A 17,640-nucleotide genomic window follows, 5' to 3' on the forward strand; every position below is an offset into this window, starting at 1 on the left:
AGAAAATGCTAAACTTGCCTACAAATCTTACCACCCCACCCCACGTGGACTCTATTCCTTGATACATATGGTAGTGTCTGATACATACAAGGTGATCATGAAATCTATCCATCCCTCTTATCTTCTAGTTGAGTTAGCAACATCTGCAAGTAATCCAGTCAGGCTGTGTAATAAAGAGTACCCTTAGTTTTACAAATAATCGCGAACACTTTAAAGGGCACCCATATCTGATCTCCACATGTCACAATCGTGTACCCCATTGTACGAGCGTACAAGGGCAATGCACAAAGATAATAGCATTGTCCGAATGGAACCGGCTACAAGCTTATCTATAGCAAGTACTGGATACAATGTGATATTGTAATTCCATAACCAAATCTACTTCAGTGTATTCAGCATGGCCCAGTGGCTTTGTTTGCCACGTGTTAAATTGGTACAAAACGACTGTAATTTCTTTTGCAGGTTGCCCGCATTCTGAATGTTTAATAAGTTGGTTGTTCTTTTTGTCTGTGTGAATCTAAGTAATTAGTTGCATTCGAAAGCGTCCATATTAAGAATAATTTAAATATTCAAATTTGCAAAGAAATATACATCAGAGAGCGAGACGTGTAATTAATGAAAACGGGTTTGGTCTTTGGTGCACTTACCATTCAGTAAAAAATGTAGTTTGTATATTACCGGTATACTGTTGCAATGGCTTGACTTCAATTAACTGATTGCCCTCACCCCCACCCACAAGATATCAAAAGTCTTGCCCTTTAAAAAAAAAAAAAATAAAGCAGGAATTTTTCAACCCATTTGGGGTTTTCATTGCACCCTATTTTCATAGAAATGATAACCATCTATTTTAAATCAGTTATCCAATGAGCGTGAGTGTTTTGGATTTTTTAAACGTAGCTGTAACAATTTTTCAGTCATATCGCTACGATGTCTGAAGTGTGGCAGTTTATAGTGATATCTAGCACTGGGGCATCATGCATGCCGCAGACATGTAGCATGATGTCCCACCCAGTCACATTATCCTGACACCAAGCCGACCAGTCCTAACACTAACCTATTAATGCTGAGCGCCAAGTGAGGCAGCTGTTATTACCATTTTTTAAATCTTTGGCATGACTCGGCCGGGGATCGAACCCACGAGCTATCCAATGAACAAATTGTATAATTTTTCTTAAATTGTAATTTGGTGTACACATCGAATATAAAAGGTCAAACATCACAGGCTGATCATCGAGTTCCAAAGGCTAGATCGGTTAAAATTCATGCTGCCAAGACAAGTTAAATTCATGCTGCTAGGACAAGTTAAATTTCGTGTTGCTAGGAATGTCGGAAAAGTTTTCTTTCCTTTATTGATAATTTTATTCCAGTAGACTGTCACAGAACTCTGCATTTAATGTTTTGTAGATTTACTAAGTGAACAGGGATATATATATATATATATATATATATATATATATATATATATATATATATATATATATATATATATATATATATATATAAAGGTGTGAAATACTGTGCTAAAAGTGGACAACAGTTGTTCATACCTGTTCTACACAACTGATTTCGTTATCTTCTCTCTCACCTCTGTACAGGTAGTATTATCACCTCGCATGTACTATGTACTATATACATGGCACATTAAGCAGTAGAGATCGGGAAACAAGAGCAGCCTGTTTTATCAAAATAGGCCAACACCTTCCATAAATCTCCACCAGGGAAAAACGCTCCTCATAAAAACTTCAAAGAATGAGAATATTTTACTGGGCGTTGAAACTCCACAATGAAATAGACACTGGCAAGTGAAGGCCACATAGCATGGCTCGACATCTTAAACCCCCTCAAGTGACTGCCTTTAAACAACTATCAACTTTCAGTCATTTTCCTGCCGAATTGATATAATTCATGAAAACAGTTTTGGGTAAAAAGTAACTTATGAATCAGTTTTATATATTTCAAGCAGTGTTACAGTGTACTGTATCATTTTGTGCAAGTTATAAATAGAAAATGTGGATTACAAAATGATGCTTATGAATTGCATCTATCGTGTATACTCGCTTATGAGTCGTCAAACTACAAACACCCTCATCATCTGACGCAGTATGCACCAGCAGATCGTGGTATATCTTGTTTGTTCAAATGATAACTTCTAACAAATTGCACAGACCCAGATCTGCCCGCGCATGATGCGACGGCAGATCTGGGTCCGAGTAGTTTGCAGTTGGGCTACTCTTAGAGTCTTATAAGCGAGTACATACGGTAACTTGAATGTTTCCTTTTTTAGAAAGAGTGTCATATGAACTCTATTTACTCACTGCATATATGTACACCACACTAATACTAAAATCCAATTATTCAGTCAAGCCACAAAAATAAAGTTTATGTTTAATTGTTAATTTTTGAAGGATGGCCTGAAGGAGTAGATAAACTTGTATTTCAAGCCCAGCTCTGTGTTAACTGTGGTTACCTCCATCTACTCAGCAACAAGTTTGCAATCTTTTTCTATACTAGAAGTGGGAGAAAAAGTCAACCCATGACAACTCTGCAATATTTAATGTTGGGCCATGGCTAAAAATAAACCCCCCTTTTCACTCTTGCTGATTAAGTGGTAGATCAGAATTAGCAGGTCTTTTTTAATGCAAAATATTATGGCCACATTTCAGTCTCTTGTCCAGAAGGATGACCAGCCAAATTAATATTTTTCAAGTCCTGCAGACGTCAAATATGCACAATTACATTGGTCAATAGTTACAGGTGAAAAATTATGCTTATACCATTCATTGATACCTATTGCAATACAAAACCAACATTCTGCTAATTATCAATAGACAAAAGAATAAAGAGAAAAACAACTAATAATTAATTATGGCCATTGAAGAATTGTAAGTGACTTTGAAATGCTAAATATTGTTTTTTTAATTGATTCTCCACCTACCTTGAGTACTGAGGCGTGTACTGAAATGGCACCAATTTTTGGACACATCAATGAATCCTTTCACTTCTACTGACAGATCTGACATTTCCAGATTGAAAACTCAAATTTAAGAGATTTTGTGACAGAAGCTGGAGTCTGCATATATTAAGTAGGAATTGATGGTCCTCTGCTATTGTATGCAATTCTTTGAGGTGAAAAAAATGACAAGAAAGGCAACTTGTAAAGACATTCAGTTACCACATTTTTGAGTTGGTAGTGAAACTCCGTTTGCTTCCTACATTTCAAGACAGACTGAGGTCAAGCTTTACTTCCTGTTTTACCAACGAAAGCAGTCAGATTACACTTTTAACAAGTAGACACACATATAAGGTTCATATTTTGCCGATGTTTGGAACTATTTTTAAGATATTATACAGCCTGCATTTTCTGTTAGGGACAGTTATTAGAAATAAATTGTCCCAAATGATTTTTTTTCCTTCATTTTCATAAACGTGAAAGTTGAAATTTAATTGATGAATAGAGAGATCAACAAGAACACGACCCCATATTATTGTCCATCTGCGTTCAGAATCTGAATAAGATTACCAGTCTCTTCTGGTCCTCTAATCATCTTAATACAAGTTCAATACAAATGCCAGTCCGATTATGATGCTGCTGACAATAATACATATCTGAAACAGTGACCTACATTTCCACAATGGGTGGTATGAAATAATAGTTTAAGGTGACCAAGCTGCAGATATGAAAATCTGATTGAAAAAGGTTATGGGATTAATCAGCATTAAAACTGATTGACCTAAAGTTATGTTTGACTATTATACTTCTTATTGACACCCCTAATGAAATTTATGTTTGACTATTATACTTCTTACTGACACCCCTAATGAAATTTCCTTAAAGCAGACATAATTGTCATTGGATATACTATTATACTTCTTATTGACACCCCTAATGAAATTTATGTTTGACTATTATACTTCTTACTGACACCCCTAATGAAATTTCCTTAAAGCAGACATAATTGTCATTGGATATACTATTATACTTCTTACTGACACCCCTAATGAAATTTATGTTTGACTATTATACTTCTTATTGACACCCCTAATGAAATTTCCTTAAAGCAGACATAATTGTCATTGGATATTTTTAGGGCTAAAAGAAGAAGAAAAAATTTGAAACCTTCATACAAGTTTAAACTGTATACTAATCTCCAAAAACATTTTTACTGTTTTTATTCCTCAACAACTTTGCATTCATTAAGTGTTTCCAAGGCTGTATTTACCTTAGTTACCAGTTCAGTATACCCTGAAGTTTTTAAAACATTACCTTCACTCAAGGCAGCCAATTATTTCACATGCACTTGTCTTTCAAAAATGTACACACTATTGGTTACTCAACATTCTTTTGCAACAACCTCACCTGAGATGAACTGCAATCAGTTATGAATTTTATCTAAATTTTACACCGTCATTACCTACACAGGTGTGCTTTCTACAGGTGAGCCATTTTATACAATGCCCCAAAGCATTCATATAGTTTCAAATGTTCAAGACTCTGGGCCTTACACACTGTGATTTATAGGCTATCCAGGTGTTCCTATGAACTTTACCTCTATTCCAAACAACCTGACATAACATGCAGTTAGCTCAAACAGTCCTTGAATACTTTGCTCCAAGTGTTTACAAGTTATGAATACCCTTCACTTCTAACCAAACCATTCAAAACAGTGAGAATTCAATTTACAGGTACACACTACAAGTAAAATAGATCATATACAGCCAAAATTTTAAACTGACAATGCTGTGAAATAGGATTATGTCCATTGATAATAGTTGCATATTTATAATTGTTAATAATTACTTTTTCACTTCTAATTTCCCACGAGATTTGAATAGGTCTGACACGATTTTAGGTAAATACCTCTGCGTTTTAAACTGATATCTAAATGCTTTAGTATTTATCTTTCTTTATCAGATAAAGTTTTCTTTTTAATGAAACTTTAAAATAGGTTAGACAAAGAATAGACATCATACTGAAAATATGGTCTTGGAATGTAAAAGATGAAATGAGGAAACTAGAAGACTGCTGAAATATATCAACCTCAATACAAAAGAATCATATATAATATTATTACATTATTTTTGACACAAAATCATGTAAATGAAAGAATGATAAATCTAGACCAGATCTGAGTCTTCTAATTCCTATCCATCAAAGCCTACTAACACCAGCCTTTGTCAAGATAACAAACCCCACTCCCCATCATCCAATACAAAATAACTGAAAAACCCAATCCTTCTACTAACAGAAATGTCTTCATAGAATCTACATTTTCTTCGAGCCTCAGTGAATCCAGAGAAAAGTTTCTAACAAATAAAGTTAGGGCAAAAAAACTGTTTTGTTTGAAAACAGGACAGACTTCAACTCTGTATACTAGAAACACTTGAAAACTTTGCAATTTTTAACTAATGATCATTATACATATGCGTCAGAGATTATGTAAGCCCCATACATGGTCATTTCCTTCTCAATTCTAATCTTAAAAACAAGAGAAAAATTCAATATATGATGATGGTCTCTTAATTCCGTTATAAAGTTCATTATTATTCATGACTTGCTGGGCATGGCAAGTTTAGTTATTACTGTGGTAAAACTTGTAAAGAAAAAAAAACAGTAATGTTCAAATCTGCCATTCCAACGTTGCTACAGCATGTATTTTCAGAGTCATTGGAACAAATATTCATTTGCCATAGAACTTGCAATTTTAGTTTGGTGTTTCACTAAACCTCTTAATTTCCACTTTTCGTGACATGTTTCATTAAGTAAGCCTGTTTACACAAACCACTGGGAAGATCCTAATAACCAAACCAATGCTGAAATGAAAACCAGGACAGTCTTTGCAGAAGCCACTTTTCCAATCAATAGGAAATCTGACTCATCCTTAAGAAGCCAGATAATGGCAAAAACCTCAATCCTTATTCATGGTAAGGATTCTAACAAACACTTTCAACATGTTGTCAGAGCAAGCCTGTTCATTTCTTCCGACACCTTTTGTGTTCATGTACAGAGCTCTTGAGTAGAGCAAACTGAAATCTTGCGCCTGTCGCCTAGTAGGTCTGAAAACTCCAGCTCAAACTAGCAAATATTCAATTAAAGTATGGAATGAAAAATCAAACAAAACCCAACAAAGGTGAAAGAACTACTTGAGGATGAGTAAACATTTCTATCTGTGATTAATTCAAATATTTTCAACCTTCTGCCTCAATGCAACAAGAACCAGTTTCAATGCTCTTTAATTTTCTTCTCTCTGTGGGGAAATGTCCTATCAGTTCCAAGTTACCATGTGGTCAGTAGTGTACATTATTATTGTCAAACAATAATTTTTGTCAGCAATGAATGAACAAGAAGAATCTCAACTGTCTTTTGCTTACATAATGCAAGACAAGCTTCCAGGAACTTGAATAAATCTTTCTCATTGAGACATTCCCTTGTTTTGGAGACAAATTATGGACAAAAAGATTAGGACAATGTTTCTTTTCTGGTCAATAAATGGTTCTGGCACAAAAAGGGGTTGTAAATCTCCATTTTCTGTTTCCTTCTAATGAAACATTAGTTCCTCTTCAACCTGAATACAGACAGATTTCAACCAGATTTACAGACAGATTTCCTATTGAAGGCATTTTTATGTTGGAGTTCAACAAATCCTAAGGTTTCCTGACACAAAGGAGCTCCACATGCAAAATGTGAGGATCAAGAGAACCAGTGCCACCCCTTGCCAGGTTTAAGAGTCCGCAAACAATGGGACTGGCAGTCCTTGCTTCTACTATGTGAACAGGAGTACCGTCTATACTTGCCTATAGGTCAAGTCCAATTGCAAACAACAAAGACCCATATCTGTCATAGCATAATGTGCATGCAGATCAAGGTCTATGTTTGTTCTACTGATTACTCCTAACGAACTGCACAGACCCAGATCTGATGGCACATTATGTGATGGCAGATTTTTGTCTTTCCAGTTTGCAGCTGGACTCATTTATAAGTGAGTACATGTATATACAGTATTTTGACTGCATGCTCTATACTTACTTGTAAACAAGGTCTAATATTAAACAGTACAATAAACTACCTCAATTTTGTCAAACGGAACCCGACTGATTGCAATTTTTTTAAATAGCAAATACAATCAAAGACTGCTATTTATGCTAGTATGTACCATATTTTTCACAAAATAACCCCAAGGGTTGAAACTGTAAGTGTTCTGCAATGTCACCTATATAATTAAAGCATATATCCATTCATGTATTTAAAAATATACTGTTCATGCATTATAATGCTATATACAAATAATGCTGTAATTAAACTTTAGTGTGTGTTGGTATGTTTGTAATTACCGTAACGGACAGAGTCGGAAAGGAAATATTCAAAAGCGATAGTCACAAAAAGATCATTTTTAAAAAATTTCCCTAAATGTTCCATAGAAGGATGAGTGTTAGGAATGCAGAAATGTGGTGGAACATTTAATGTTGAACATTGTTTAAAGGCAGTACAAACAGAATACAAATTAAAAGAATTTCACACAAACTATACTGCTTTGAGGACTTTATGGGACAAAACAGCAAACGTTACGCTTTAAAATGTACCATGCAGCTCCCGAGTAGATAATATAGCAGTGCTGTACTTGGAGAGAGTTCAGAGTCCAAGAGACATTTTCCCACCACAAACTGTCATTGTCGTAAAGTTTAACAAATCCCCATAGCTTGATCATTATAAAGATGACACCAATACATAAATGTCCCAATGACAGGCTCAACCCAAGTATAATACTGTCGATATGAGTTTCATCATTACTAAGTACTCTTTGTTTTTAAGCTACAGCTTAACTATAGGTAATAGTTTGTACAAATGCACAGCATACTAGAAGCTACTTCCACAAGAATACTACCATCTAAAATGACAGTTGCTTGGTTGATGGTTGGTTGGTTTTTAATAGAACTTTTAGCACATTATTGACTACATAAAGCCAAGGAAATGGGTACCTACCATATACACTTGCTTATAAAATTAATAAAACTGCAAACAACAAAATTCCTGATCTGCTGTAGTATAATGTGCCTGCAGATCAAGGTCTAAGCTGCTTGTTCTATTGATTACTCCCAGCAAATTGCATAGACCCAGATCTACCAGTGCATTATGCAATGTCAGATCTGGATCTTTGCAGTTTGCTGTTAGACCCAGTCTGGTCTGGATGGGTTTTATATATGATTGCATGTGAAAATATTGATTTTGTCAGTGCATAAGTGTATACAGCTTTGAAATGGATAGACCGAAATCTGCCATTACAGTGTTTGCCACCAGATCAAAGTCAACAGAAAGAAATATCACAGGCCATTCTTTCTGATCTAGCATAATTTCAAGAAAACAGTAGTAATTTTATCTTGAGCCTGCAGTTGTATTTTGATATGACAACCTTTTTTATGATATACAGTGACTGTATTCATGTACTTTAAACTACACTGACACATTTCTGACCAATTTTAAAGGCAATCTTTGGCTTATTTTTTCTTCATCCTGCAGTCAACAGGCTGCAAACTGTTCATAATAACATCTGACAAGCATGTACCGACTAAAATGAACTAAACGATCTACATTTTTTTGCCAATACCATCATCAGACCAAATCTGGTAATATTTGACAGCAATACATATCATACCATGTATAAACTTGGTCATGCTCAAAAAGCCACATTGTCTGAAGACTCGACTGGTTCAATGCTTTTCTGCAGTTTAAATGTCTGTTTTACACAAGTGAACATGGTACCAAATTTTCCTTCAGAAACAGTGTCATGTATAAAACCATCTGCAGTTTAAATTGGGTTAAAACACCCTCTCAACTTAAGAGATTAAAATATTTTCCATTACTTAGCACATTTACAATTAGATCGTCAGGGTGTATGTTGAACTTCAGCTGTGTGAGCGTGTGTAAATATACTATTTAGCTGATCATTGGCACAATTTTTAACTGAAAAAACTTTTAATGAACACAGCAAATTGCACACGCATTAATAGCCTCTTACTTATCAAGTCTAAGAGTGTTTACATGGTGTAAAGTATGAAACCTAGTGTTGGAAACTAGTTAAAATTTCATAATCAGCCATTAGTTTCTGCTAAAAGACTGATGGTCCAACCAATTGATGAAATTGTCCATATCATTATGTCGAACCCAGGGAGCCTTTTTGAAATGGCTTAAAGCGTGAATTGGCCTGGATCATATGGAACAGCATTTCCACCTAATTACCTGATTAATAAGCACTGAAAGTGACCAATGAATGACGAATTCTATTAATTACAACAGCACAAGTCTAAAAATTTATGAAAAAACTTAAAAGTGTACAAGACATTGATCTGTCATAATTTATTAAATGTACATTGTAAATGTTCAACTTTCACTTGTTCTGCAATTATGTTCACACTGAAACTTGTAATAATCTAAAATCTGTTGGTTATCACAATATGGTTATTTAAAAATGGACAAAGGAAAATTGGTAAGGGGCGATCCATTTAGTACGTACCCAAAAATCTGGCAAAGCTTGACCCCCCCCCCCCCCGTACACATGCATACCTTTTTAAACCCCCCACCTTCGTACGTACGCTTGTCGCACCACCCCGGGGTTCCCCCAATTCTATAGAATGGCCTATAATTTAAATTTAATCCATGCAGAAACGATCAAGGATTAATAATATTAACGCATTTAAGAAAACAGATAGTCCTGCGATGTTGAATGTCTGGCTGCCTCAAAGAAAAAATGCTGTGTAACTCTAAGTTTGTCTAGTGTATGCTAAAATTCAAATGCTGGCTAAACCCAGTCGAACGGGTTACATATTAGACAAATTATTATCAAGGTTTTACCCCCCGTTTTCCTATGTGTATGCACATTATCAGCAGACTCCTCCCATGTGCAAGCGTATGCATTTGGATAATGAAAAAAACCTCCATGTGTATGTACAAAATGGATGGTCCCTAACCAAGTTTGGTTATTTCATAACATTTAGTAGGCATGTCAAACCTTACAGTAGTCGCCAATGGATAAAAAGGGGAAAAAGCATGTTAATATTTAAGACTGCACAATACAAGGTAAATGCAAAATCAATATAGGAAGAAAACAGTAATACGAGACTGCCACCCAAGTGGAAGTAGCTAACTAGTATAAATTAATTACTTTACATGTAATACAGAGACAAAGTGTAAACATGTTCTTTGGGGAAACTGTGTGTGTGTGTTGAGAGGGAGTTAGTCTTGTTCAACCATGTTCTTACATGGTTGGGTAAGATTTCTGAATTCTATGGTTTGGTAAAGTGCTTTATTGATCAGTGATACCAAGGGATGGTGCCTGGATCAATATGTGTAGAAGCAAAACTACACTAACACTTCTCGTTATTTCAAAATTTACCAGTCATCAGTCATTCGCCAAAATTCTATCGTAAGTTTAGAAGTAAATGATCAAACATCATGATATAATATGTTTACACTTATGTAGGTGTGTCCCAATTCATCAATGAAACTGTTATTGTTTGAACAAAAGATGACATCATTTCATCAAAATGATGTATTTATTGACCTCATCTCATCAACCATTAAATCACTTTTCAAGTATTGTTGTATCATTAAAGGAAACAAAGTTATTTTACTCAGTTGGTGAAGATCTTGTACAGCCAAATCTTAGTTCTACATGGGAGAGAGAGAGAGAGAGAGAGAAGAGAGAGACAGAGAAGAGAGAGAGATCGAGATCTTGTGAATATCAAGAAAAGTTATAACTACTTTTTTATAAAGTTTTGATAACTGAATATTCTTAAAATGTCAGAAGGAAAATACTGGTCAGTGCATTCTAAGACAACACAATGTATCAATGTAAGTACTACTTTAAGAGTGTATTCTTGGAGTATGTACAGCAATATATATAAATGTATAAAAATGTATGTATTAATAGCAATGTGTAAGCAAGTACTCTATAAGAGTGACACATTATTTTCCACAAGGATAAAAATATTGGCAACTGGAAGTTAATACCATATTGACCAGCATGTAATGCAAACTCAACTGCGAACAGTGTAATTCTTCTGCTGGGCATAAAAACGTCCATACATCCGATTCATGGTCTTTGGAGAACTGTAAATTTAAAGCGTAATGCTCCCTGCCCCATATGAAAAGACATTTTTTTAAAAAAATGAAAGTAAGGCTTGAAATCATAAAATGTGTGCAATTTTGTTAGCATTCAGTTACTTTTTTCTGCACAATTTTTAAGAAATTTGAATCTGGCAGTTCCAAACCAAATCCTGACCAGTCCTTGATGGGAAATTTGGCAAATTCCAATAGAATATGATTGGTCTTAGCTGACACTCGGAAAAGACTAATATTTTACGTTTTTTTCTGGGGGTTCAATGCTATTTTTCAACACATGATAGGTTATATTGGCAAGCTTTCTCACAAACATTGATCAATCCAAGACAAACCAACATGGACAAAGTTACGAGTGATCTATACAGGCAAGCACCAAAGACCACTTGACCAAGAGGGGCACCTAATTGTTGCTCAACACAGATTAAGCTTAGATTACATGCTAAATGTGCAGATTTCTGGAAGTATTAAAATAAGAGTTTCTCAATTTCAACTTCCTCATGGATTACAATACTTTTTAGGAGTCGTTTCAGACATCTGAGGATTAGCTTTTATTCAGCTGAAATGAAATACCCAGGACACCAATTAACCATATTAATTTTCAAGCCCAGACTTGCCACTGTATTAAATGTCTATACTGAACACTTCAAATCGTATGTTTAATGAACAGCTTAGACACTGATTTTTGGCCTATTATGGGAGAGTGTCAATGCTGTCCGCAGCTGGGTGTGTAATACACAAAGAAACAAGGTATGTAAATTTCAATCCATTTATGGTTATACAACAGATGCATTTACAGATGCAGACAATTTTTGGGATTCTTTCTTTGGCAATTTTCAGGATATGTAAATGCACCTGTAGATGTTTGCTATACCATCTGTAAACGGGCAAAAATACAAACCATCACTGTCAATAAAATATTCCTAAATGAATGCATATCTGTGGTCCTCATGGATGTTGAACTACTGTATAATTTATCATAAATATCTATATCATTCCTTTGTTTTTCAGTCTTGGCAATATCGGGTGTGAGTTTCAAAAGGTCTTGTAATGCTGCAAGAGCAGCAACTGTGAAATTCCTATTTCCTGTTGTCATCAGATCGAATACACAAGAATCCAGGTAGAAATCTGTTAAATTCTCTTCTTTGCACACTTTTAATGCCTCATCTCGGGGCATCACATATGAATTTATCTCCCGTTCCTTTAATGCCAGGAATTTTTGATAATTGATTAACTCCCTTTGTGGACACCCATGAACACACAAATCCAAGTTTTCTTCTGAAGCTGATGACGAAGAATTAAGAATTTCTTCAGGTATGCTAATAGCAAATGTGAAGTAACTTCCAATTTGACGCACCCAAATGATGGTGTCTATATACCTTATGTGTATTTCAATATGTTCACCTGGAACCTTCTCGATAAGTTCAACACTGTCCGATTTTCCATAGGCAGTTTCACCATCTTGGAAAGCACCAGGTAAAGAGTCTGTCTGGGCTTGATACATCAAAAATTTTTCATCAAAGCACTCCTTGTTCTGTTTAATCAAAACTGTTAGCTGCAATAGAAATGGAAGACTTGACATCAAATAAAATTACTTTTGAAAAAAATTGCATAAAGTACATCTTTTAAAACTATTATTATTATTATTAAGTCTTTTAACTAGTGCAAAGAAATGTAAAATTGTCTCAAAATCATGTCTGGCAAAATTATTAAAATAAAATGGTTTCATAAAAACATAATAATAACGATTAGCTATATTGTGAGAAATTACATTTATTTATAAACATTGTCAAAAATCTCTAATTAATGAACAATGTCACATTTTGTTTCTTTACTAGCACATTTGGGGATTTCACTTGTCAGTTGTAAGTTCTGATCAAATTAACAAAAATGAACAGATTAGGTTCATAAGAACTCTTGATTAAGGAAAAGCTGAAGACAGTTTTCTGAATCTCAAGATAGTTCCTGCATCCTAAATCACTGGTGCAATTTCCATAAAAGTCAGTTAAAACTATAAAATTTATTAGATAGTTCAAAAAAGGTTTGCATGACAAGCCCACAATCTAGGCACTGATGTGTGACTATAAAAGCCAAGTCCAAGGTCAAAAGGTCGAGGATCAGAATTAACTGCCTTAGCTTCTAAATGATTCATCCCAAATATGAACAAAATCCAAAGGTTTAGGAAATCAAAAATGTTATAGAAACCATGTACATTTTCTGTGACCCTGACCCAATGACAATGGCAAAAAACTATGGTGTTGCTGAATGTGTGTGTGATTTAGATTTTTAATGTAGCTTTAAAAACAATTCAGTCATATCGCTAAGATGTCTGCAGTGTGGCAGTTTATAGTGATGTCAAGCAGTGGGGCATCATGCCACAGACATGTAGCATGATGTCCCATCCAGTCACGTTATCTTGACACCAGGCCGACCAGTCCTATCTAACCTCTTAATGCTGAGCACCTAGCGAGGCAGCTGTAAGAACACCATTTTTGTAAGTTTTTTGGTATGACTTATCCAGGGATCAAACCCACGATTTTCTGCAGCTGAAGCGTATACTCTAACCACTAGGTCACCGGAGTGGTTGGTGTTGCTAACTGAATCATCTAGGTAATAATTCATGCCTTGAATTAACAAAATCCATTAACATTTTAAGAAATATAAGAAAATAAAAATGACTTATACCAAGTAAGATGAGAATCTATGAGGGGTTTAGAAAATATAAGGCAATTATATATTAGGAAATATATGACAATTAAAAGCTACACAAAAGTAGTCAACCAACAAGAAACTCTTTTTGTTGCATCCACCTTTTATTCTGCCGTGTTAATCAATTGTCTGGATTGATGTATGAGCCAAAATACAAATGATGATGAATCACATATAAGGCGGCCAAAATGGCAGCCATGCTCTCCTTTTACCAGGGCAGGCTGGACAAAAAGTGTAAGTACAAGTAAACTGACCAAATTTGAACAGAATTTTTAATAGAGTAACAGAATTTCAAAATCACACATCATTCTTGAAAAACTTGAAGACTTCAAATTGTAAGCAGAGTGTTTACATGGCTAACTGTGATGTGATTTGGATTTTTAATGTAGCTTAACAATTTTTCAGTCATATCACTATGATGTCTGTAGTGTGGCAGTTTATAGTGATGTCTACCACTTAGGCATCATGCTGCAGACATGGAACATGATGTTCCACTCAGTCACATTATCCAAACACCAGACCAACCAGTCCTAACACTAACCTCTTAATGCTAAACGCCAAGCGATGCAGCTATTAGTACCATGTCTTTGGTATGACTCGCCCAATGTCTGAACCCACAACCTCCCGCATCTGAAGCGGACATTCAAACCACTAGGCCACCAGTTCAGTTGCCAACTTTTGTCAACAACTGAAAGTTATAAATAAATGTTTACAGAGCATTTGAGTTCTGAACATTCTATGTCCATTGTTGTTTACAATTAGACTGGAATTTTCTGTTGGAATGATTCACATCAAGGTAAAGTGAAACTGTATATAAATTGGGATTTGATAAATGATTCATTCCTGTTCCACATCAGTCTGTGGGAATCCATAATCAGAGTTTGCAGCTGTGTTTTTGACATCTGATATAATTCAAGAGGAACTTTTTAAAATATTCACCCGACTTAATAAACTGCTTGCTGACTTCTGTAGTAACACACACTACTTTAGAGTGGGAACGCATATGTTGCACCAATGTTACAATAAGTCATTTCAAGATTATTGGAATTCATTCAGAACATTATATATTTTTGGACCAGTGATAGAACAATTAGGATTATTTGGGGTTTAATTCACAACAGTTTAAGTGTCTCCTAGATTTAAATTTGTATTGTTGGAAATAAATTATTTGCTGATTTGATGTAAATTGTTGGTTTCATGTTCTGTTACATGTTCTGTTACATGTTCTGTTACATGTTCTGTTACATACTGTAAAACGTAAAGTTGTTACAATAACAATACCACATCTGTGTATTTGAAAAGAAATTTCTGAAGTTTGTTTAACTCGGTAACCCCTGGAGATTTGTCTTTTTTGACTGAATCGAGAGTAGGAGGTGCTTTTTGATGGTTATTTCTGAATACATCCAAATACATCTTTCCAAGAGATTTTCATTTCACTAGATGCCTAGTTGTGTTAAAGACAGTTTAGATTGGTTGTTTCACCCTCACATATTTAGAAGAGTAAAAACTGGACTTTTTGGTCTTTTTAAAAGCTTTTTGGACCCATCATTTTCATGTCCTGGCCACTCTTTACTCCAAAGCTCAAACTTATCCTACTTTCTGCAAAGGGTCACTGTCCTTTTCAGACTGGTCTGCTTTAGATCTTAGGCCAAAATGTCCAAAGTCTTTTTTGACAAAAAATCTGGACCTGACAAGCAGCAAAATTTTGGTGTAAAAAATCTCAACAACATTGTGTCTCAAAAATTACGTCTGTATGATGTAATAGCACCCCTGAATTACATGATTAGGCACCATTAAAATTTATGATGTATTTAGGTACCCTGCATGATGTATTTAGGCACCCTTGAATTGTATCATGTATTAGGCACCCTTGAATTACATGATAAATTAGGAACCCATTAATTGCATGATGTATTTAGCACCACTGACTGGCAAGATAAGGCACCCTGGAATTGTATGATGTATTTACCACCACTGATCTGGGCGCTGTATTAAGCACCCGTAACGTCCTTAAAAATTACTCTTCTCAAAACTAACACAACCAACCATAGACATAAAACCCTCCAGACGAGATGATCAGCATATGATACTGTTATGTATAGCATAGACTTGTAACAATACACCTGCATATCAGATTCCATCTTGAGTAGTACAGACACTGCGTTACTAGCATAATGTCAGTATTGGGCATTGGTTATTGGCATGATGTCAGTACTGGGCATTGGTTATTGGCATGATGTCAATATTGGGCATTGGTTATTGGCATGATTTCAATATTGGGCATTGGTTATTGGCATGATGTCAGTATTAGGCATTGGTTAAAATCTTAAGATCAATGATTGGTTCATCAATGCTGGTAATATATCTAAATCTGTTGAGATATTTTCCATATTTTGTGCCAGACAATATTTTTCCTTCATATAAAGGTAATGATAAAGTTGCTTGTCTATTATGGTTAACCAGCATATTTGCGACTTGCCATGTTGCTGGCACATGGACTGCATTAAGCAAAAGAAAGCTATATTAACTGAAAGCTTTTATTCACATAGAGACAAACCTGCCCTGATGGTCACCTTTATATAGTGCTCATAAGGTCATAACTGCCATACAAATTTCCTCCTGGCAAATTTCCTTTATAAAAGTCATGTAAATGACAGTCACCTTCTTTTTGTTGTTACTGGCCAGATGTTTTCTTACCAAATAATGATTCCTCCCTTCTTTAAGTGACCACTGGAGCATATTGACAACTATGAACATTCAAACTTTCATACGAGGAAAGTATGATTCAAACCCACACCCTTTTGGTCATGAGCCTGGCACGCTAACCACTGAGCCACTCCAGCACCTCATGAGGAAGGCAGTGTTTAGATAAAACATTATCTTATGAATCCATGTATCAACACTTTTTATCTCATATGTACTCAATTTACTCAAATCAAATGGGCACAGCATATAAAAATTATCAATAAGTCAACTTCAACTGTGTATGTGATTGGAGAGCAACATCCCTCACCTCTAAATAGCTTAAAACAAAATAATCTTGCTCTGAATAGTTGAGAAAAAAATCCTTTTCATCATTTTATTTTTTTTTAAATCTCTAGATAAAGATAAAAAGGTGTCCTGACCATAAATTTTCTTTTGTGCCAGTATGAAAAGTATAGTTTGATATTTTTATCTACATTATAAAAATTTAAATTAAAACTAGCTCTAGAAAAGCAAAAATAATTTCGAGGCAATATTAGAAAAATTTCCTATCATTTAGGTCAGGGATCATTAAATATTTACAAAACTTGTCTATGAAGAAATTCCTAGTTTAGGTTAATGTTTTACTACCAATAGCTACATTAAACTTCATTTCATTCCCTCCTGATAACAATCCTTCACAGAAGCTATCTTTTGGACTTGGCACGTTGAGTAACTGGTTAATCCGGATATTGTTTCAAGTATGACTAGCTGTCTCTAAGTCTAGTTATACAAGCTGGCACAGATAGAGAGCTATTCCTCTGTTACAGTCATATCTGCTGTTAATTTATAGTGAAATCAGTGTTTTCACACAATATACAAAACAAAGAATAGTGGTTATTTTTGGTTGTGCAAGAATCAAAGATGATTTAATTTATTGGATGGATTAAATCGAGCATGATACATTATCGAGCATAACGTTTGGAGAGAAAAATTATATACATATATTTTCTGTTTTAGTTGAATAGCACACAAAACTATCTCTCCTAAAAAATTATTATAAGGTATTTGTTGGTATTCAAAAACTATTTTCAAAGACGAACTTGTATCTCGAGGTCACGTGTATGAATACGATTTAC

General features: G+C 34.8%; 1 protein-coding gene across 2 annotated transcripts in view; it reads right to left on the bottom strand.

The window, feature by feature from the left end:
- Positions 1-9,334: 9,334 nt before the first annotated feature.
- Positions 9,335-17,640, bottom strand: part of LOC149800544 (repulsive guidance molecule A-like) — a 47,102-nt gene continuing 38,796 nt past the window's right edge. For both annotated transcript variants that reach the window (XM_089954482.1, XM_089954481.1), the window contains one exon: positions 9,335-12,665. In XM_089954482.1, coding sequence (XP_089810608.1) covers positions 11,979-12,665 — 687 coding nt within the window. In that variant the 3' untranslated portion in view covers positions 9,335-11,978. The remainder of the gene's footprint in view (positions 12,666-17,640) is intronic.

Source organism: Sinohyriopsis cumingii, chromosome 4 (genome assembly GCF_028554795.1).
Source record: "Sinohyriopsis cumingii isolate HCF-2022 chromosome 4, ASM2855479v2, whole genome shotgun sequence".
Taxonomy (NCBI): domain Eukaryota; kingdom Metazoa; phylum Mollusca; class Bivalvia; order Unionida; family Unionidae; genus Sinohyriopsis; species Sinohyriopsis cumingii.